Genomic DNA, 23,663 nt, shown 5'->3' on the forward strand with positions numbered 1-23,663 from the left:
TCGCCTTCGCCGCGCTACTCGCCCCGCCCTGGCCATTTCCGCCGCTGAGCAAGCCGGGGAGCGTGTGGAGGGGGGCGGGGTCTGTGCGCCACGGGAGGGGCGGGTCCAATAGCAGGGCTGAGCCTGGGGCTTAGGTACTCAGCCGGTGAGGCCCGCGGCAGCGCCAGAACCAGCAGCAGGCGATGGACAGCGCACAAGGTAGGCTCCGCCGGGTGCAGAGAGGGTGCGATGACCAATGGGACGTTTGCTAGGTGTGAGTGTGTGATCGGATTCCGGAACGGGGCGTCCCAGCCATCCGCGCCCTGAAATGGGCTCAGGGAGCCGAGTTGGAACGGGGAATAACGAGATCAGGTAGTGAATGATCCTTCTGAGTCCATGGTTAAAGTGACCCCAAAGCATTGTCGGGTATTGTTGATTTTAAGAAAAGAGAAGTACTTGCCGGGACAGTGAGGGGAACTGGGATGCTGTAAGTATTGTCTTGCTCCATGGTAATTGCATAGGTTGTATGCATGTATTAAAATTCACTGAGCCATACTCTTAAAAATGTGTGCACTTTAGGGAAGTTATTCTTCAATTTACCAAAATTTTAAAATAAATCTAAAGCAGAAACATGCTTTTTGAAAAGGTGAGGAGGAAACCAGTCTTGGGAGTCCACCCAAGGAGAACTTGGGCGACCAAACTAGCACATCTGCTATTTCTGTGTATGGGTAAGAATGATTGTGAAATTTGCCTTTCCTGATGCTTATAATTTTGCACTTTTATCTTGCTTGTAGAAAGAAACTTTTTATTTCCCCAGAAAAGGATGTGGACAAGTTAAGTACAGGTTGAGAAGCTATGAGAACACCTAAGAAGTGATTAAGTTATAGTCATGATGTTAAGTTATATTTCAAGTTTGTGTAAGAGGGGTAGAGTTGAACAATTCCAGGCTGCCCTGGCTTAGTGATAAAATTATGCTTCCCTTTTGTTTTAAGTAGAGAACTGTTTATGAAGGCTCAAGTTCAGGTTCCAAAGTTTCTGGCTGAATGTGGAAATGGGAAAACTGCAACTCTCTAATTGCTTTTCTGTACCCAATACATCAGATACTTCCCTCTGACCTCTCAGAAAACCCTGAGCATCACCTCTTGACATCATCAGGGCCTTGCAAAAGCCATTTGTTAACAAAAGTTTGCTGGGAAGTGAATTTGTGTTCCCAATTCCAAGAGAGGTGCCTTCTTAAATCCTAAGCACACTGAAGCCAAGTTTTGCCATAAAGGGAACTTTTCCTTGAATAACTGCTTTTCCATGAATAATGATTCATGGATGAATCATTAAATTAACTCCACCAAGATTAGCCTGCTAGTGTAATCCAAACTAAATTAGTTTCACTAACGACTCAAAGGATATGTTACAACTATTGTGTTGTATCGTCCTCACATGACAAATTTCACGTTGAAAGGACAGACATTTTCCTCATACCTTCAGGTAGATTTGCAGTTATGTTCACATGTCCTTTTTTCTCAGTTCGCTTTGTAAAAGGGGGGAAAAAAAAGAACAAAGAATGTTGCTCATCAACCAGTTATACTAAGGGTTAAAACACAACCCCCTGCAGAGGGTTATGTACCCCAGGCGATTTAGGACTTCAGGAGGGAAAATAAGGGTGAGGCATTCTGGGTTTTGTATAAATGGCCCCTAGATAGCATGCCTCAGGGAGAATTTCAATGGCCCCAGATTCTTGCATCTTCTTGTACAGAGAAATCACTAAAATCATTAACTTGAGGTATCTGTTCTTTGTGATTAAAAGTAATATTTTGGGGGCTTCCCTGGTGGCACAGTGGTTGAGAGTCCGCCTGCCCATGCAGGGGACACGGGTTCGTGCCCCGGTCCGGGAAGATCCCACATGCCGCGGAGCGGCTGGGCCCGTGAGCCATGGCCGCTGAGCCTGCGCGTCCGGAGCCTGTTGCTCCGCAACGGGAGAGGCCACAACAGTGAGAGGCCCGCGTACCGCAAAAAAAAAACCAACAAAACAAAAAGTAGTCTTTTACCAAAATGTATGCTAGACTACATGTTTCTCCTAGTCAAAAAAAAAAAAAATCTTATACATGTGGAACATATATATTTGGAGCAGTGCCTCAGAGGTATCTGAAAGGCTCTCTCCCAGGCTATCATCCTCAGTAAGGTCCCCGAATAAAATTGAAACTCACAACTCTTATGTTGTGTGTTTTTCTTTAGGTCAACGCCTTTGTGTGCATTTTCCCATACCAAAAAAAAAAAGCTATAAGAAAATTATTTGAAAATGCAAACTTGTAGGGTAGATAAGGAATATTGAATCTGTGCATCTACTTTTGCTTCCTCCTGAAACTCCACCAAAACAACAGTAGGATTTTTAAAGACATAAAGGGAAGACAGAAGAGAAGATAAAAGCAATAAAAATTTGAAACTAGAAAGCAGATGGATGAGTGATAAAGGATTTTGCAGACTGAAGAAAGCTAAATTCTAAACCAGCAATGGGGAAAGCCAATGAGCAATCCTATTTGCATTATAGAATCCCCCAATGCTCAGGAATTAGCGGCACCAGGTACCTCAGGGAGATGGAAGGGTATGGTTGAAATTAGGAGGATTGCTTGAAATTCTGGTTCCTAAAAGGCTAAGTCCGCAGATCCCTTTCCCAATTCCCTGCAACAAGTATCTCTTCTTCACCACACCAGCAGACTTTGGGGGGTTTATTCCCTGGAGAGGGTACAGTCTTTGGACTGGGAAGATACAGTTCACAGCTGGGGATGGGAGTACCATACTGAAAAATATGGGGATTAATTGAACACAGGCAAACTGAATGCTGGGGCCCTTTCCCACTTTTATCCTTTTCTCGTGTGAGTATATAACCATAGTCCCAAGGACTCAAACTTTCAACAGGAATTGGGAAGTCCATCTATGGAAAGTCTGATGAGTCCAAAGAGAATAAAGATAATGACATCTAAGTTTCCAAATAATATCTATTCATATTATCCTACAGACAAGCTTACAGTCAATAAGCCCCATCCACAAACTTAAAGTTATAATCAGCTTTTTGGTATTTACTCTTAAATGTGAGTAGATAATAAGAATTGCTAGGAATTTGTGGACAGTCACTAGTTTGAAAGATAGAAGACAAAACCAACAGAAAAAAATGACTCAGTAACAGACCATGCAGGTAAATAAGAGAAAACATTATATACATTCTATACATGAAGTAACAACAAAATAAAATGAAAAGAGAACATCAGAAACAAAAAGGAGCTCTTGAGAATTAAAGACTTGAGAGCAGAAAAGAAAAACTAAATAGCAAGGTAGAAAGATAAAAATAAGGTGGGCTGTCAGAGAATAGGACAAAACGATGAAGAGTTGGAAAATAGAAAAAAATATGAGAAATTTAGAGCATTGGGTCAAGAGCTTCTACAACCATAAAAAGGGGTCCGAGAAAGAGAAATAGAAAAAAAGGACCAAAATCATCATCTGAATAATTCAAGAATTTTTCCATAATTGAAGGATATGAGCTTCCAGATTAAAAGAAGTCAGCCAGATGGATGAAAGCAGACCCAGGATAAGGCATAGAATTACGAAATTGCAAAAACTAAGGGGCAAAGAAAAGCTTTGAGAGAGAGAAAAATATTGGCCACATGGAAAATATCAAGATCCAAATGTCTTTGAATTTAAGCAGTAACTCTACAAGCTAGATGACAAGGGAATGATTTCTTCAGAATTGTGAGAGAAAATGTTTTCTAACTAAGAATTCTTACCCAGCAAAACTATACATCGAGGATGGGGAATAAATAGTGTGAAGACATTTTCTACACGCAAAATTGCCAAAAGCCTTTTCTCCCATGCACTCTTCCTCAGAAAGCTGCCAAAGGTTGTATTTTACCAATATAAGGGTGGTAACCAAAGAAAAGGAAAATGGCCAATAAAGGAAACAGGAGATTCATCAAAAGATAAGAAGGAAGGCTCCAGGATGGCGGTAGATAAAGATCGCAGAAGGCTAGCTGTGTACCAGGAGAAGACAGCATCCAGGTCAGAAGGCTATTCTCTGAGATGACGTTGATAGGATATCTGATAAGCCAAGAGATTGAGAGTGTATTGACAGGAGATTGGGAGAACTTAGAGTTGAATTAGTAATAAATATATGGAAATTTTATAAATGAAAAAGCCAGATAGTTATTAACTACAGAATAAAAAGTTGTACAGAAAAGGAAAAGTAATCATAGAATTCTATATGGCTTACCTGTGAATAGTATTTACCTAGTCCTAATAATGTGAACTTGAAATGTTTAATCACGAATATGCTATACCTATATGGAAAGGATAGGAAAAATGAGAAGGTGGTGTGTGTGTGTTGGGAAGTTGAAAGAGGACTAAATGCTTATCTTTTCTAGATGCTTCCTAGAAATAAAAAATTAAGAAGATACAAAATAAGCATGCTATTTGAGTTATATTTTGAGTTATATTTCAAGATTCAGCTAAAAGAGTTAAAGATGTTTGTCTCATTGGAAATGGGGACTGCTGCTTTCATAGCTCTGTTGAACTCTGAATTGTGTGCATTATAACATTGATTAAAAAAATAAGAAGTAAACATTAAAGGAAATTTTAAAAATTGAAGAGTGAGATGCTAGGAAAGATTCTAAGCTTACAAAAGTTATAATGCCTGTTTTTTTTTTTTTTGCCCTGTCTCTTTTTTTTAAACTTAAATTCTTTTACTCTAAGATGTAATTCAATTTATTTAAAGATCTTTCCTAATGTGTATTATGAGATATGCCTCTACCATCAGATTCACTGATAAGTAATTTTTTGTATAGCTTTTCCGTGAATATTGAAATATTTTTAAATAAGCCATCCTGCTGGGACTTCCCTGGTGGCACAGTGGTTAAGAATCTGCCTGCCAATGCAGGGGACACGGGTTCAAGCCCTGATCTGGAAGATCCCACATGCCGCGGAGCAACTAAGCCCATGTGCCACAACTACTGAGCCTGCGCTCTAGGGCCTGCGAGCCACAACTACTGAAGCCCGCGCGCCTAGAGCCCGTGCTCCGCAACAAGAGAAGCCACTGCAGTGAGAAGCCCGCGCACCGCAACGAAGAGTATCCCCTGCTCGCTGCAACTAGAGAAAGCCCGTGCACAGCAACGAAGAACCAACACAGCCAAAAATTAATTAATTAATTAATTAAAAAATAAAATAAAAGCCGTACTGCTGAGAATAATAGTTTTTTTCTTCATTCATCAATAGAATTGAAATGCACTTAAGTGACAACCTTGCAAACATTTTCCATTTAGGCATTGGAGACATTTGTTTCTGAGTCAAAGCTATCTACAAAACCATGGCTAATACAAGAGCAGTACTTGATGCTGAAGAGTACCCCAACACTGAGGTACAGAAAAACCGAGTGCTAACTCTGGAAGAATGGCAAGAGAAGTGGGTGAATCACAAAATTGCATTTCACCAAGAACGAGGACATCAGTAAGAAATGTTTATGTTTCTTTATAACAAATGTTGGTCTATAACAGAAATGCTCTATCAGAAACTGACTTTGGAAATAGAAATAATAATATAGATATCCATTATTTGATTTTAAGATGCACATTTTTAGATTTTCACATTGGAGCATCCCTGAAATCAGGATGCATCTGTGGCATGTCATAGGTGAATTGGCAGTGATATTTCTTCTCATGGAGTATAAGTAGTGGTGTGACTTACAGTTGATGACATCTTAGATTTATGAAATATGTCCTTTTTTTAATCCCCGATAACATTTATTTGTTGGGCATACACGTTTATACGTATGCAGATGCTCAGGTTATATTAATGCTGGCATCTCTTTATGCTGAAAAGTGGTGGTGTTCTGACTTCGCTTTCCAATAGCATGTGTTCAAATGTTAAAGTATTATCTATATGGTGGAAGAAGAGAAGTTGAGAGAAATTAATCAGTGAGCTGAATGCTAAGCAATGTAATAGTAGTAGTAGTAGTGGGCTTTGAAGCAGCAGCAATGAAGATGGGTCAGTGCTGAGTAAAGTGGTCGCGACAGATGTTCCTTCTTCCAGGCAGCCACCCTGACTGCCCAGGGGACATCATTATTATTATTACATTTGCACACTAAGTAGTAGTCGGGGTCCTAGAACCATTGTATGAGTTATCTCTGTCATGTAGCTGGCCTTAGAAGACACACACACACACACACACACACACACGTATACGTTTTCAAAACATATCAAACAAGGAAAAAATAATTTTTTATGTTTAATTACTAATCAGGAAAGCCCCAGGTTTGAGTCACGTTAACTGCTTGCCAGTTACCTGACTGAGCAAGTTGCTTAACCTTCCTGTTTCTTCATGTATAAACTGGAGATTTTAATGAATAATGTTACCTACTTCATAAAGTTGTTGGGAAATATTAAGTGAGGTAATACATGAAATGTACTTAGCATTGTAAAATTGTAGTCCTTTCCTCTGTGTCTTGGGCTAATTAAAACAAACAATTTTTTTTTCCTCCCCAGGCTATTAAAGAAGCATTTGGATACTTTTCTTAAAGGCGCGAAAGAACTGAGGGTGTTTTTTCCTCTTTGTGGAAAAGCAGTTGAGATGAAATGGTATGAGCAGATAAGCATGAACGTACTTTCTTGTCTTGATGGTAAACACTTTGGGTGAATAATAGGATGTAAGTTTAAAAAATTCCATTCTCAGGAAATGCACAGGGATTCTATATTTTTAGTAGACTAATACTGATGGGTTCATAGAGGTAATACTCTCAAACAGGAAGACAGTGCAGAAACAGAGGGGAGAACTAGTCTTTCTGTATTGAGTTTCTAAGCAAAAGAATTAGTCTACAACCAAAGTGGTGGGGGAGGCAGAGGATGGGACCAGCCTTCCCTCTTAAATTTCCTTCATCTTTGTGGTGGTTTAGTTTTTGTAGGTGGTTTTGGAATGTAACTAAGTTAATTTTAGGTATTTTAAATAGAGGTGGACAGAAAAGCTCAAAATGAATTACAGCTTTTTGGCAAAACCGTGTATAGTCCACAGTTCAGCTCAACTCTCCCGTCCCTCTACGAGCACATAGGAGGTTTTGTTTTCATGAATCATTGCTAATAAAACCAGTGATAAAGAAAGTATTTCTTGTGAGTAATTCTCTCTTGTGAGAATTCACTTTAATTCACAAGCCACTGTCACTATGGGTTACCCTAAAGTCACAAACCTGGCAATCGTTTCCTATACAGAATTTGTTGTAATGATAATGTACAGAGGCTATCGTACATGCCAAGACATAAGCTTGTATAAGCTTGAACGTTGAGAACTTTGATCGTCATGCAGGAAAGAAAAATAAAATATATGAAAATGATTAGTAAATGAAAAATATAGTAACTTAAAAATGCTCTCTGCCCTACATAAATACAGGTGGGCAAACTACAGAACATGTGTGCATTGGGAGTGGATTTCTGAGCGGGGATGGTGGCATTTTTGCAGCCAGTCCCCTGCTCCCTCAACTTGTAGCTGAGAGCATTTGTGAGTGGCTGCTGTGGCTTAAGATTCTAGGGTGGCCACGAAATTGAGAACATTATATCCTAACCAACTCACTGAAGCAGAAGAAAGAATTACTTTGCAAACTACCTGCAAGAAAAACATTAACTCTATGAGCAGATTGTCTTATTGCTGTGTCATAAGTGATAACAATCTAGTTCTAGCAGAGGCTTTGATACAAGGTTAGAAAATGGTATTATGAAACAGCCAATTAAATGTGATTGTTGAAGATTTAGGGTCTAAAGTCCTTTGTAATAAAAATGCCAGAACTAAGCTACTGTAATTGTATAAAAGTTATTATATTAGAGGATTTTTCACTTATGTAACAAATTTGTTTATTAAGGTCTATACAGATATCAGATGTGAATAAATAAACTATGAGCTGAAGCCCAAAAGCATTAACATAAAATGTTTAAGACATTTCCTTAGGTTTTGGGTTTCTTTTAGGACAGTATATTCCAGTAGAATCCAGCCTATGCCAGTCTTTAGTAGGCTATGGTTCATTTTTCCATATGTTGAGTAGAAGTAAAAGTCCATGCAGCTGGTTTGGGCAACTTTTTTGTTTATATTTTATAACTACAAAAAATGTATGGAGAATAAAAAAAAATATTCCATGTATGTTAACTTACAAATTTCCCAGGAAATGTGAAAGACAAGTTATTAATATGTACGTTTTAGAACTATAAACAGTTCATGTTCTGACCACATTGAAAGTGTGTCCTCTTGTGTAGGGAATAGGTACCATCAGTTCTGCTATTATTCAATTGTTTTGAAAATGCTAATTGCATTCTAACTCCACTAATACATTAAGGAACAATTTGAGCATGGTTTGAATTTCACATCTGCTTATATGTAATTTTGTCTGCAAGAAACATGAGGTGAAACACCCAGCTCTACTAAACCGTGTACAAATAGACAAAATGCACCCATGCACAAACCTCAACTATCTCCCCGATACCTCAGTTCACCTCGGTGTGCTGTGAGCCACTTGCTTCCATCCACAGCCAGTGTTGGAACTTTCCACGGCTGCCAATAATCCCCCTTCCGTTACTTTACAATAACTTAAAAGCTGCAGCCCTTCCAACGCCTACAAGTCTACAAGTAAACTTCAGGTCTCTCTCAAGGTAAAGTGCCATGTTGTAGTATTTATATATTTTGTAACCATTTAACATGTAAAACTGTGCCACCATGTCTGTTAGGTTCTTGTCTTTTTTCTTTTTAATGTGGCACTAAGTTTCTTTTTTCTTAAGTACTATTTAATCCATTTTATTTCTAAATACTGTTTAATTACATATTATTGAGAAAATCCTGATTCACAGAGACGAGTTATGGCAAACGTGCAGCAGCTTTTTCTTAAAAAAAAAAAAACCTTTTTAAAAATTAAGGTATAATTGACATACAACATTATGTTAGTTTTAGGTGTACAATATAATGATTTGATATTTGTATATACGTATATTGCGAAATGATCACCCCAATAAATCTAGTTAATCAATACATAGTTACAGAACTACATAGTGTTGTGTGTGATAAGAACTTTAAAATCTACTCTCTTAGCAACTTTCAAATATGCAATACAATGCTACTAACTATAGTTACCATGTTGTACATTACATCCCCATGACTTATTTATTTTATAACTGAAAATTTGTACCTTTTGACTTCCTTCACCCATTTCACCCATTGCTCACCCCCAGCCTCTGGCAACTACCAATCTGGTCTCTGTATGTATGAGCTTGTTTCTGGTTTTTGTTTTCTTTTGATTCCACATATAAGTGAGATTATAAGCTGTTTGTCTGTGTCTGACTCATTTCACTTAGCATAATGCCCTCAGAGTCCATCTGTGTTGTCATAAATGGCAAGATTTCAGTTGTTTATGGCTGAATATACTCCATTAGGACAAAGTTGTTCAATGTGTACTCCAGCCCCCATTTTCCCCATAAGCCTCATGATTTTTACTGCATGATTTTGCATGGTGTGTGATTTTTAAAAATGCATATGTTGGGCTTCCCTGGTGGAGCAGTGGTTGAGAGTCCACCTGCCGATGCAGGAGACACGGGTTCGTGCCCCGGTCCGGGAAGATCCCACATGCCGCGGAGCGGCTGGGCCCGTGAGCCATGGCCGCTGAGCCCGCGCGTCCGGAGCCTGTGCTCCGCAATGGGAGACGCCACGGCAGTGAGAGGCCCGCGTGCTGCAAAAAAAAAAAAAAAAAAGCATATGTTGCATAACTGACTTATGTGTTTATTTAATGTAACATAAAATCAATACTGTACCTGGGTATTTGTGCCACTAGTGCTGTTTTCTTTGAAGTCTAAGATCCCAAGACTGAATTCTGTAATTATAAACCTTACCAGAAAAATACCGGTAAGCTTTTACGTATGGTAATCAAATAAATTTTTGGATAGGGTTTAGTGTAAGTGGAAATTATAAGATTATTATAGAAATGGATGATAATGTCCTAGAGCCGAGTGCTCCAGTACGGTATCTACCAGCCCCATGTGGCTGTTTAAACTAAGTCACACGAGCCACGTCTCAAGGGCTCAATAGCCTATGTGGTTAGTGGCTGCTGGATTGGACAACACAGGTATAGATTTTTCCATCATCACTGAAAGTTTTAATGGACAGAGCTGATTTAGAGAACTTGAAAAGCATATCTAATTCATAGGATGCTTTTAAATCAGAAACTCTTCCAGTCAAATCCATTTGTAGTAAATCAACATGTTAAGGTATAATTTTCCAAACTGTTAAATTTTTCCTAAGGTCATATAAATCATTTTTTCAGAATTCCGCATAGCATAAGGTTTGAGAATATATAGATCCACTTTCTGTGTATCTACATGTTCTGTGAAACGTTGTGAGTCTGAATTCAAATAAATCCCTTAAAATTAAGGAAAATGTATGCTTATTGGTACATATCCTTTTACTTAGTACTGTATTTGAAATAAAAAATTAAGTGTAATTATATGATTTTATGCAGGTTTGCAGACCGAGGACACAGTGTAGTTGGTGTGGAAATCAGTGAACTTGGGATACGGGAATTTTTTATGGAGCAGAATCTTTCTTACTCAGAAGAACAAATTATGGAAATTCCTGGAGCCAAAGTATTCAAGGTGTGTTTTGATTTTGGTAAATAGTTATTTCCATACCCCCAGAAGGTTTTTCTCAGCATGAGTAAGTGAGGATACTATACAAGTGTCAGATGACCCCACTTTATCACCAGATTCACCTGGATATTATACAGTGTAAGGAGCATAAAAAGATAGACAGTAGCTAGGTGTGAACAAATATATATAAAAGCCAAGGTCAAAGCTTATTTGTCGTGATTTTGGTTTGGGTTTGTTTGATTTTTAATATAGAAACAGGTGTTTCTGAGAACCTGTCTTGTGCCACACCCTGCATAAGACACTGAAGAGATGAAAACACAGTCTCTGCCCTAAAGAATGGCTTAGCTTAGGAGAGAAGAGAAACAGAGGAGGCTGTTTGTCATACATGGAGCGAAGTGTAATGACACGGGGTATTAAGGGAACAGCGAGGAATGTTTCCTAACTCAGCCTGGGGGAGCTTCCTGAAGTGTGGTGACAGATAGGGCTAGGACAGGCAGAGAGTCAGGTCATCCAGTCCAGATGTCCTGTAAAGCTGGTACCTGAACGTGACACAGCCAGATTTTCTTTTGTAACCGACCACCCTTGTGGCCTCAAGGGAAGTGAGCTTGAAGGGCAGTAGCCTCCTGGCAAAGAGACCCGATAGGAGGTTGTGAGCAGTGGTCCAGGAAAGAGATCCTGAAGGGCTGCACCACGAGAGTGATGGGGCACTTAGAGGAACAGATAGATTAAAATGATGTTTAGGGTGTCAAACTGGGAGGATTTAGTGATTAATTGAGTGGGAATCCAGGGGGTGGTGAGTTCACATTTCCAGCTCAGATGACTGGTTGGATAGCAGAGAATAAAGGAGAAGCAAGTTGAAGAGCAGAGAAAATGAGTTTTGTTCTGGAGGTGAGTTGAAAAGACCTGTGGCATGATGAAGGGATAACTGGCAAATGTCTCTGAAGCGTGCGCCAAGCATTTGGGCTGGAAATGATAGATTTGGGAGTTGTCCTCCTCCTGTGACCAGAATGATCCAGTGGAACTGCTTCGCTAGCTTGGGGTAATAATGTGGAAATAAACAGAGACCACCCAAATGAGAACAAGCAGAGGCTGTCAATTCAGAGGGAGTCGCCAATTGAATTTGTCAGAGGCTCAAAGCCTGGCGGGGCGGGTAGGAAAGCTTTCTAGAGAAAAATGCGAAGGCTTCTGGCGCTGTTGGCTAACTAGAAGTGGCATCCCTTGTGATTGGTTTGGGAAGCGTATTTGATTTTGAGCTAGAAGAGAGGCGTAGGGGTGGAGGGAAGGCGTAAAAATCAGGGAGGCTGGCAGTCACTGACCACGTCCTGCAAGGCTGTGGTTAGGCTTCCCTGGCTAGTTGATGCAGAGGTTATGGGTCCGAGCTCTTACCAGATGTGGTCTGGCCACCATCCGTCTGTACATTCGGTCTCTCGCAAAGCACTCTCTTTTCTAGATATTGAAATTAATTGCTCAGGTCACTAGGAAACTTGATAGGACTTTATTTTACAGCTTCCTCCCACTCCATTCTGAGATCATCTAAGAAGTGCTGTTTGCTCAGTCCGGAGAGGCTAGCCCTCTTCCAGACTCCTTGGAGGAAGTGGTTCTCAGCCCTGGTGGCACATTTGAAATTATCTGTGGATCTTTTAAAATTCCTAGTGCCAAGGCCTTGCCTCCAGCTAATTCAGTCAGAACCTCTAGAGATGGGGCCTGGCATCAGGTCTATTTAAAGCTCCTGGGGGATTCCAGTCTGCAGCCAAGGTTAAGATTCACGGGCTGTTCTCCCTGCCTCCCGACCCCTTCCTCTCAGGGCTGACCCCCACTGTGCTTCCAGACTGGTCTTCAAAGGCCCACCCACCTCTGTTGCACCTTATTTCAGAATAAAATCCAACATTTTCACATCCTGAAGTACATCTCCTACACTGCTCCTCCCCCCACCTCCCAGACTTCTCACCTCCCATACCCGTGATGTCAGCAGATGCATCCAGCCAGTTCTTCGGCCACCTTTTGTTCTGCCTTTCCTGGTGCTCGGGCAGTGAGTTCCCTGCTCCATCTACTGTGTTCCCACAGTTCTGGGCACACAACCAGAACAGTACAGCCCATTCTGTACCGTGATGGTTCTTTGTTCCCGCACCTCTCTGCTCCAGCAGGCTGTCCTCACTGGGGTCAGAGACTGTCAAATTCACTGCAGTATCTAGAACTTGGGCTAGTCCTGTCTACAAGGTGCTCAGGAAATAAATGCTCATCAGTCAGTGAATGAAAGAGAGGACACTGGGGAGTCAATACAACTGCACTTTTCATGAGTAACTTGGTTTTTTTTGTTTTTTTTTTTTGCGGTACGCGGGCCTCTCACTGTTGTGGCCTCTCCCGTTGCGGAGCAACAGGCTCCAGACACGCAGGTTCAGCGGCCATGGCTCACGGGCCCAGCCGCTCCACGGCATGTGGGATCCTCCCGAACCGGGGCACGAACCCGTGTCCCCTGCATCGGCAGGCGGACTCCCAACCACTGCGCCACCAGGGAAGCCCTTCATGAGTAACTTTTAAAATGTCTGCCCTTTCTCTCTCAGTCTGCCTGGTAATTGATTGATGTGTATACTTGTCATTGGGGTGTCAAAATATTAGGATTTTGCTAAAGTAAACATTGCTAAAACATAACAAGCTCCAAAATGAGTAATAGTTAACTGATCTTCAGGATTAACCAATCTGATTTTCCTTTTTGAGTTGATCCAAAAGAACCCCATATAGGTTTTTAATTTTAAAAAGTCCCATTAAAAATTATTTTCAGTAAAATTGTATTTTATTTTCAGTTATAAAAATATTTGCATAGGTTGCAAGGTGCAGGAAGTGAGGGGGGGAAAGATGGAGAGGGATTCACCAAAATGATTAAAATCACTGTCCTCAGAGGGTGGCATGCAGGTTTTTTCTTTATTCTATAAATTCTCTGCAGCATGGTCCATATTTATTTCAAAATTAAAAAAATAAAAATTTATATTTTTTATAGATTAGTGTTTTTTTAAAATAATGTTATTTATTTATTTGGCTGCATCGGGTCTTAGTTGCGGCATGCAGGATCTTTAGTTGCAGCACGTGAACTCTTAGTTGCGGCATGTGGGATCTAGTTCCCTGACCAGGGATCGAACCCGGGCCACCTGCACTGGGAGCGTGGAGTCTTAGCCACTGGACCACCAGGGAAGTCCCCCCAAAATAAAAATTTTAAGTAAGATGTCTAAAAAAATTGTTTGCCGTGAAACTATGTTCTTTATGTTTAATTACACATTCTTTCTCTACCACCCATGTGCTGCTTTGCCCCTCTTTTTTTTCCCTTGACCATTCAAGTACCTCCTAATTAAGTGGATTTTTTTTTCTTGACTTTTTCATTGCAGAGTTCTTCAGGGAACATCTCATTGTACTGTTGCAGTCTTTTTGATCTTCCCAGGTAGGACTGATATCTACCTCTGCACTTTTAAAAACTTGAGTGTTTGCTAGGCAATGTTGGGGTGGGCTGAGGGTCTTTTTATCACTCCCATTCCCTTGCAGTAGCACCCATGAAGCACTGATTTGAGTCTCTGTTCTGCAGTTATTTTTAACTGCAGCCTGTATGTCTGCACACTTGATATCTTTGCCCTTGGGTAGCTGCTAGGCTCTGGAAAAATTATTATACCCTAGGAAGGTAGGGAAAAGGAGGGGAGAGCAAGAAAGTGTCTTCCACTTCACACCTGTGTCTGTAACAGAAATGCATTTCAGGGTGTGGATGGAGGTGAGAGCTCATCTCCTAAAAGTCCCTGATACCTGTTCCAGGGGCTGGGAGGAGAGTTGTCTCAAACTGTCCCTTGTTCCTCCTTTGTGCCCCCAAGTCCAAGCTGCTGCCACCAGCTCCTAGATCTAGGAGGAGATGGACAGCTACATACACACACACACACACACACACACACACACACACACACACACCAGCACATCCCTAGAGACTCTGAGGAAAAGCAGATGTGAGATCCCAGTTCCTTAACAGCTGGTGAGGTTCTGACATGTGCCATGGGGAACACTGTCTTGTTAAAGATTTTATTTTTCTTACATAAATTTTTTTATCTTTTTCTTTCTGGTAGAGCAAATATTGGCAAATTTGACAGAATTTGGGATAGAGGAGCATTAGTCGCTATTAATCCAGGTGATCGCAAACGGTTAGTGATTTGGCTCCTTTAATTATGTTGTTTTTCCCCCCTTTTTTAGCCTCCTTAATTTGCTATATTGTACTTTTTCTGGTTTCCAGAAGATTACTAGACTTCTGCTGGTTTGAAATAGCTTATTGTATTTGGAATTAGAAGACCTATATCCAATAGCATCTTTGTCTAAAAAGTATAGGATTTGGCCACGGGGACATGGGTGCAAGGCTTGTGGCTCTGTCACTTCTAAGCTGTATTGCCCTGGTCAAAGAAGTCAACTTCTCTACACCTTAGTTTACTCCTCTGCAAAACTGTAATTTTCCTACTAATACCACCCTCACCACCTCCACTGAGAGTACCAGGTAATACTTGTTCACTCCTTGCCACGTGCCAGGCTTTCTTAAAATACCTTATGTGAAACAACACAATTTATCCACCAAGCAACCCTGTGAGGTATTACGCTATCATTATTCCCATTTTACAGAGGAGGAAACTAAGGTCAAAGAGGTTAAGTTACTTGTCCAAAGTGCGGCAGCAAGTACGTGACAGAATTGAGATTAAAACCCAAGGACTTTGGCTTTAAAGTCACGTCCATGACTAGGCCCCCTCACACGGTTGTGGGAATGGAAAGAAATAACACGTGTAACAAGTGCCGTGTTGACCCTAAATGACTGTTTAAATATTAGCTGCTATTGTATTAGAGCTTTTGGTCTAGATATTTTGGGTGACCATTCTTTTGTACCTGGTCTTATTAGAAAATAAAATTAAAATATGCAAAAGTATACTGAGTAAAATGTGACCCCTCCTGTGTACTTTCCAACCCAAATATCATTCACAGCCTTACTTGGGTGTAACGCATAAATACTGAATTACTTCGTTGTATGGAGGTAGACTCAACATATCAGCAAAATGAAATTTCTCTTTTTAAAAATGAATTGTTTGGGACTTCCCTGGCAGTCCAGTGGTTAAGACTCCGAGCTTCCATGGCAGGGGGCGCAGGGGGTTCAATACCTGGTTGGGGAACTAGGATCCCGCATGCTGCACGTGGGCCAAAAAAAAAAAAGAATTGTTTGGTGAGTAAGGCTTGTTGCCAAACCTAATCTTATTTTAATTAGACATTGTCACATCCTCTTTTTTTTTTTTTTAAAGATTTAATTTTATTTATTTTTGGCTGCACTGGGTCTTCGTTGCTGCACAAGGGCTTTCTCTAGTTGTGGCAAGCGGGGGCTACTCTTTGTTGTGGTGCGCGGGCTTCTCCTTGCAGTGGCTTCTCTTGTTATGGTGCATGGGCTCTAGAGCTCAGGCTCAGTAGTTGTGATGCACGGGCTTAGTTGCTCCGTGGCATGTGGGATCTTCCCGGACCAGGGCTCGAACCCATGTCCCCTGCATTGGCAGGCGGATTCTTAACCACTGCATCACCAGGGAAGTTCCACATCTTCTTAATATATATTTTCCTCTGGTGATAATTCACACCCCTTTTTCCCTTTTCTTTCTGACACCTTCCTCCTTTCTCTCTTCTCTGGGACCCTCACCTTCCTCACATGCCTAGAAGTCATCATTCCCGGAGGGACCACCCTCAGCACGGCTGTGCTGTCCTCTCTCCTGTACTTGCTCCTTCAAAGATTGCTTCAGTTCTCCTATTACTTTTGTTCTGGTATTCAACAAATACACATTAAGCTCGTACTATGTCTAAATACACATGATGTTGGGGAAATAACTGAACAAGTCACGCATGGTATTGGCCCTTGTTGTTTCTGTATTTCCAGCTCTGTTCTTTCTCCTAAACACCCACATCCCATATCCAGTGTCTGCTCGGCATTTCCCTGTGACATCAGTGTCCGTCATCAACTCAAAAGTACCACCTGTGACTTCTGCGTCTCCATAGAACACCACATTTATACACTAAACTCAGTTCTGCTGAGTCTCTAAGATCGTAGGTGTTCCCCGCTTCCTAAGGTTGTCTACCCTCTTCCTCGAGGTTAGTCTCTCTGCAGGCTTTGGTTGCGTCACTCAGATCCCCAAGGCAGTGGGGAGCAAACCCGACATCACAAAGCTCGCTCTACAGACCGTGCACCTTGTGTTCAGTTATTTCTCCACCATCTGGCTTAATTTTTATAGATAATGATATCATCTGGCATAATAATAAATATAAATATATGTATATAAAATTTTAGCACATAGTAGGAGCTTAATAAATATTTGTTGAGTAAATGAGTGAAAACAAACCTGACTCAAAGCAAGGAAAATATACTGTTTCCCACCAGCCACCATTGCCTCCTCTCTCCTAGAAATAAAGGCCATCTAAGTGGCCTCTGAACTGTTTAGTTCATGGTAAGAAAGAGTCATGAGGCCCCTCCAGAGCTCTTGGAGAATCTAGTTCTAGTTTGGTCACAGACTCTGTCTTCCTGGTCCCCCTATTCTCTTTCCTCCCCTTCCAGGCGCGCGCGCGTGTGTGTGTGTGTCTTGTCACAGCCCCAAGAATGCCTTGGCCTTTGTTTCCGGAATAACTGCTTATTTTGAGCCATTAGGAAGATAAATGACTTTATCTTAGCATTTACAGTACTTAGTGCTTTTTCCCAGTCCTGCCATCACTACGGCGTGTCTCCTGCTGAGATCACACATGGGCGAGAACGGATGTATGTGGTTTCTGCTGTGACTCTCAGGTTTCTTGCCTACCATCAATCATACCTCTCATTTTTCTGAATTTTTTGAGGCTGGTTGACAGAGAAAGTCCGCATTCCAAGAGGAAGGATGCCTGTGAGTCCTCTGAAACCCTGCCAAACCTGTCTGACTGATCACTTCATCGGGACAGCAAGTCCCTCCTTTCTTAAGAAGAATCTAAAGTTAAAAAGTAAAGGTTTCTGCTCAGAAGTTTGCTTAGGTCTGGTTCTTTCACTTGCAAGGAAGAGTGACCAGCTCAAGCCAGCTCAAGTTTTAAGGGAGTTTATGTTGAGGATGCTAACGGAATAAGCTACTGACCCGAGCATTTACCACGTACCAGGCAGTGTTCTAAGCACTTTATGTGTGTGCACTCATTGAATTCTCACAACCACCTGTGAGTTGCTTACTAGTTTTATCCCCATTTTACAGATGAGAAAACTGAGGCACAGAGGGGTTAAGACTTTGTCAAGCTTACATAGCCCGTAAGTGGAGGGGCTGGACTTTGAGCTCGGGGACCTTGTAGAGTCCGTACTCCTAACCCCCATGCAGGACAGCCTCCCTGATTTCTCCCAGGGCTCTGGACAGGGATGGCAGCACAGCCGGACCCCGTGGAAAGAGCCAAGGCTCCTCACTCAGAGCTGTGCAGCTCGTCCACCTCTGTCTGTCTGTCTGTCTCTCATGGCCTCTTACCTCCCTGTGCATGCCTCCTCTGCCCTCCTACCTCAGTACTCAGCTTCCTCTGCTCCAGCCTCCACCCAGCACAGAAACTCCAGCGTTTGGTCCAATGACCACAGCGAACTAGCAGCTCCTCTTTGGATCTCTTAACTCAGTTTCCCAGTGGAGTCATCTGATTGGTCCAACTTGTCATTCTGTACCAGACCCAGGTCTGGCTCCTGGTCTGTCTGCTGATGGGCCCTGTTAGGGCAGGTCCCCACTCTGAACCCATCAGACACGGCTGGGAAGTGGCATCACCTGCTCCTCAGGACACCTACTCCAAAGGGTAGTCGCCGTAGCACTCAGGGTTTATGCCACCCGTGCAGAGCTGTAATGTCATAGTACCTTGAATTTTGGCTTGTTTATTAGTCTTCTCTCTCTCCAACTAAAGAGAGGAAAGGGACTGTGTTTTGTACCTCTTACTCGTGCCCCGGTGATGACCCCGTCATCCAGGATATTTGTTAAGCTGCAGCATCCCAGGCCCCACAGCAAACCTACTGACTCAGTCTTGGGAAGAATGAAGCTCGAGCATCTCTTCTTCCAGCAGGTGCCCAGGTAATCTTGATACCAGCCTGGTCTAGGAACCACTGCCCCAAAGCTGGCAGTGCTTCAGGAAATATACATTCAAAGCTGATGGGCCTCCGGGGACCACATCACGTTGGAAGGAGCCTCTGTTCTGCTTAATTTGACATCTTAGGGTCTGATGGGCTCCAGAGCCAGGCCTCCTTTGGGTTCCCATCCTTCGCTATTTCCCAGCTTAGGCAGGTAACGTCACTTGCTGAGCCCATTTCTAGCTTTTTAGAATGAGAATCTACTTCATGTGATTTTTTAGGAGAGTTAAACTCAGTAATAGAGATGAAAGGAAAAGCTGGCTTCCCTCCCTGCCTCTCGTTCTTTGTAAAGAAATGTAACACATGCCTTTCAATGTTCTTTTCAGCTATGCAGATATAATATTGTCCCTAACAAGAACTGGGTTTCAGTACCTCTTGTCTGTTTTTTCTTACGATCCAACTAAACATGCAGGTAAAGTTTCTTGTTCTTTTTTCCAGTTGCCTTGTTTCGTGATTTAATTCTATGACTTGGATAGCATTATTTTCTCCTGTGAGGCATACTGCTGATATACACGCAGTCTGTGTCATCCATGGTGGTGGGGATGGGATGTATTGGGCTGATGCCTACAAATACATCCTCATAGGAGGATGGGGTGAGACGTGGACGTGGGGAGGTAGGGGTGTGCAGGAAAATCTCTAAACTATTGCTGTTTTTAATTTCTGGAACTTTATAATTTATTGCATTTTAAAAATAACTGTATTTGTTTTGAACGTGTAGAAGGGATGTTTTCTTCTGGATTCATTTAAATGTTTGAACATTAAAGCCTGACCTTTTTTCTTTTAACATCTTTATTGGAGTATAATTGCTTTACAATGGCTTGTTAGTTTCTGCTTTATAACAAAGTGAATCAGCTATACATATACATATATCCCCATATCTCCTCCCTTTTGCGTCTCCCTCCCACCCTCCCTATCTCACCCCTCTAGGTGGACACAGAGCACAGAGCTGATCTCCCTGTGCTATGTGGCTGCTTCCCACTAGCTATCTGTTTTACATTTGGTACTGTATATGTGTCCATGCCACTCACTCACCTTGTCCCATCTTACCCTTCTCCCTCGCTGTGTCCTGAAGTCCATTCTCTATGTCTGCGTCTTTATTCCTGTCCTGCCCCTACGTTCTTCAGAACCATTTTTTTTTTAGATTCCATATATATGTGTTAGCACACGGTATTTGTTTTTCTCTTTCTGACTTACTTCACTCTGTATGACGGTCTCTAGGTCCATCCATCTCACTACAAATAACTCAATTTCGTTCCTTTTTATGGCTGAGTAATATTCCATTGTATATATGTGCCACATCTTCTTTATCCATTCATCTGTCGATGGACACTTAGGTGGCTTCCATGTCCTGGCTATTGTAAATAGAGCTGCAGTGAACACTGTGGTACATGACTCTTTTTGAATTATGGTTTTCTCAGGGTATATGCCCAGTAGTAGGATTGCTGGGTTGTATGGTAGTTCTATTTTTAGTTTTATCAGGAACCTCCATACTGTTCTCCATAGTGGCTGTATCAATTTACATTCCCACCAACAGTGCAAGAGGGTTCCCTTTTCTCCACACCCTCTCCAGCATTTATTGTTTGTAGATTTTTTGATGATGGCCATTCATTCTGACTGGTGTGAGATGATATCTCATTGTGGTTTTGATTTGCATTTCTCTAATGATTAATGATGTGGAGCATTCTTTCATGTGTTTGTTGGCAATCTGTATATCTTCTTCGGAGAAATGTCTATTTAGGTCTTCTGCCCATTGTTGGATTGGGTTGTTTGTTTTTTTGATATTGAGCTGCCTGAGCTGCTTGTAAATTTTGGAGATTAATCCTTTGTCAGTTGCTTCATTTGCAAATATTTTCTCCCATTCTGAGGGTTGTCTTTTCATCTTGTTTATGGTTTCCTTTCCTGTGCAAAAGCTTTTAAGTTTCATTAGGTCCCATTTGTTGATTTTTGTTTTTATTTCCATTTCTCGAGGAGGTGGGTCAAAAAGGATGTTGCTGTGATTTATGTCATAGAGTGTTCTGCCTATGTTTTCCTCTAAGAGTTTGATAGTGTCTGGCCTTACATTTAGGTCTTTAATCCATTTTGAGTTTATTCTTGTGTATCGTGTTAGGGAGTGTTCTAATTTCATTCTTTTACATGTAGCTGTCCAGTTTTCCCAGTGCCACTTATTGAAGAGGCTGTCTTTTCTCCATTGTATATTCTTGCCTCCTTTATCAAAATTAATGTGACCATATGTGCCTAGGTTTATCTCTGGGCTTTCTATCCTGTTCCATTGATCTATATTTCTGTTTTTGTGCCAGTACCATATTGTCTTGATTACTGTAGCTTTGTAGTATAGTCTGAAGTCAGGGATCCTGATTCCTCCAGCTCCGTTTTTCTTCCTCAAGATTGTTTTGGCTATTTGGGGTCTTTTGTGTTTCCATACAAATAGAGAAATTGTTTGTTCTAGTTCTGTGAAAAATGCCAGCGGTAGTTTGATAGGGATTGCATTGAATCTGTAGATTGCTTTGGGTAGTAGAGTCATTTTCACAATGTTGATTCTTCTGATCAAAGAACATGGTATATCTCTCCATCTATTTGTATCATCTTTAATTTCTTTCATCAGTGTCTTATAGTTTTCTGCATACAGGTCTTTTGTCTCCTTATGTAGGTTTATTCCTAGGTATTTTATTGTTTTTGTTGCAAAGCCTGATCTTTAAGTTGTGGCTTTTCAGGAAGAAGTGAAAACGAAGTACATATACTTTTAATTTGTAAAAATACCCTATTTGCTTTTTAATTGAGCCTTTTAAAAAAAGTGCTTTGTTTTATAAATATCTGTGTTAGTATTTTTTTCTGTTTGAATAAGTCAGATCTTAAAAACTCATTAAAAGATGAGACCTAGTGTCCATAATTAAGTCTGGGACAATCAGATGGAAATAGAAAATAAGGGAAACAGATGTCAACTCTGTGAATGTGATGTAAGTTCCCTTCCTGAACAGTAGGCCTAAGGAAGGGCCTGTAGGAAGAAGATAGAACAGGCCTTGTCTGGGGTGGAGGCTAAGAATTCCCTTCTAGGAAGGGGCAGAAGCTATTTCTTCTAAAGTAAATGGCCCACAGAAAAGTGGGCAGAGTTTGTAGGATGAGGGTAAGTGAAGGAGTGGTAGAAAATCTCTACCCTGGAAGCAGGAAGCCCCAAGGAAATTTGTTCATGAACTCCACTCTGATTTTCCTGTTCCCAAGTTCCAGCTGACTCAGCCATCTCATGTAAGCTGGAGATGGGCATCTAACATTACCAGTCCCCTCAGTAAGCCAGTCTTTGGTATCAGATGTGCAAAAGAAGAAGCAGAAGAACCTGTCACATCCTCACCTATTTGGATAATTGAGTTATGTATGGAATGTGTATACCAAGGTCATTGGAAATAAGCTGAGAAGTGGGCCCTGAGAATTTATTTCTCTTTACAATTAGATCTATTAGAATTTATTCTTCACCATGTTTCTCTTTTACTTAGGTCCACCATTTTACGTTCCAGATGCTGAAATTAAAACATTGTTTGGTAAGTTACAGACATGTGCTGTAACTTTTGAAATAAAGTCAACAGTTAACTGTTTTGAGCTGTTAGCAAACTATTAATATCTAGAAGTATATAAAATTTAAAAGTCAGAAGCCTGTTAATTGGAGACTATTATATCCAAAAAAGGAACCCATCTCTGTAATAGGACTTTTTAGCTAAATGGTATGCTTATGTTAAAGACATCTGAATTCTTCTAGAGAGATGGTATGTTTATTTTAGCTCTTAGGAGTTATAAGTGATAATAACAATTCAGAGCGCAGAAAATTTACCCTTAATATTTATTTCCCCATGTTCGTTAAAAAGAAAGAAAAGATCTTCAGTGCACACTCTTTTAAAAATCATCTGAGGGGCTTCCCTGGTGGCGCAGTGGTTGAGAGTCCACCTGCCGATGTGGGGGGCACGGGTTCGTGCCCCGGTCCGGGAGGACCCCACATGCCGCGGAGCGGCTGGGCCCGTGGGGCATGGCCGCTGAGCCTATGCGTCTGGAGCTTCTGCTCCGCAACGGGAGAGGCCACAGCGGTGAGAGGCCCGCGTACCGCAAAAAAAATAAATAAATAAAAATAAAAATCATCTGATATGTTTTTAGAACTGGTTGCATTCTTCATAAAGTTTTAACTTGTCACACTTTGTTTTTGTTTCAGGTTCAGTGTGCAATATTCATTGTCTGGAGAAGGTTGATGCTTTTGAAGAAGTACATAAAAATTGGGGAATTGACTACATTATTGAAAAGTTATATCTATTTATAGAAAAGTAAATGAGATGTAAATAGAAGCAAGTAATATCAACATGTTTTTGAGCAATTGAAAATTGTGCCAAGGCATGAAAATATAATAGGTGACTTTTGGAAAAAAATTCTTCACAAATCACATCACAGATCTTTGCTCAAAAATGCTTATAACTTTTTAGGAAAAAAAACATGTACTTTGGAAAAGAGACTGTGATTGGGGGGCGAACGATTATACCTGTGTGTCTTACTTACAGATTGCAAGAATTTTTTACAATCAGCATGTATTACTTGTATAATTAAAGAATAAAAGAAAAATATAATGCATATAACTTAAATATAATAGACAGAAACATTGGCATTCTTTATGAAATTTAGAACCATTGAGTAAATGTAACACTTTAATGGGGTCCAAGGTAAAAGATAATGGTCTAAGACATTATATAAACATTAATTTTTACTGTAAACCCTCATATTGTACTCAATCCTAGCACTCCTTTTCACATTTTTTTCTCCTTATATAATTTTATATATGACAGAATGAAGAAATAAACTTTTAAATTAATGAAATTAACCAATCTATATGGAAAAAATATTGTTCCCAAACTGTAAAAAGAAATTATTTTTAAAAGTT

General features: G+C 40.8%; 1 protein-coding gene across 1 annotated transcript; it reads left to right on the forward strand.

Moving 5' to 3' along the window:
- Positions 1-50: 50 nt before the first annotated feature.
- Positions 51-23,663, forward strand: TPMT (thiopurine S-methyltransferase). The gene is made up of 9 exons (XM_032647313.1): positions 51-198; positions 5,280-5,463; positions 6,499-6,591; positions 10,494-10,626; positions 13,998-14,050; positions 14,715-14,789; positions 19,084-19,169; positions 22,243-22,287; positions 22,947-23,663. Exons 2-9 carry the CDS (start codon positions 5,324-5,326, stop codon positions 23,057-23,059), a joined length of 738 nt encoding a protein of 245 aa, XP_032503204.1. The 5' UTR covers positions 51-198; positions 5,280-5,323; the 3' UTR covers positions 23,060-23,663.

This window comes from Phocoena sinus, chromosome 11 (genome assembly GCF_008692025.1).
Source record: "Phocoena sinus isolate mPhoSin1 chromosome 11, mPhoSin1.pri, whole genome shotgun sequence".
NCBI lineage: Eukaryota > Metazoa > Chordata > Mammalia > Artiodactyla > Phocoenidae > Phocoena > Phocoena sinus.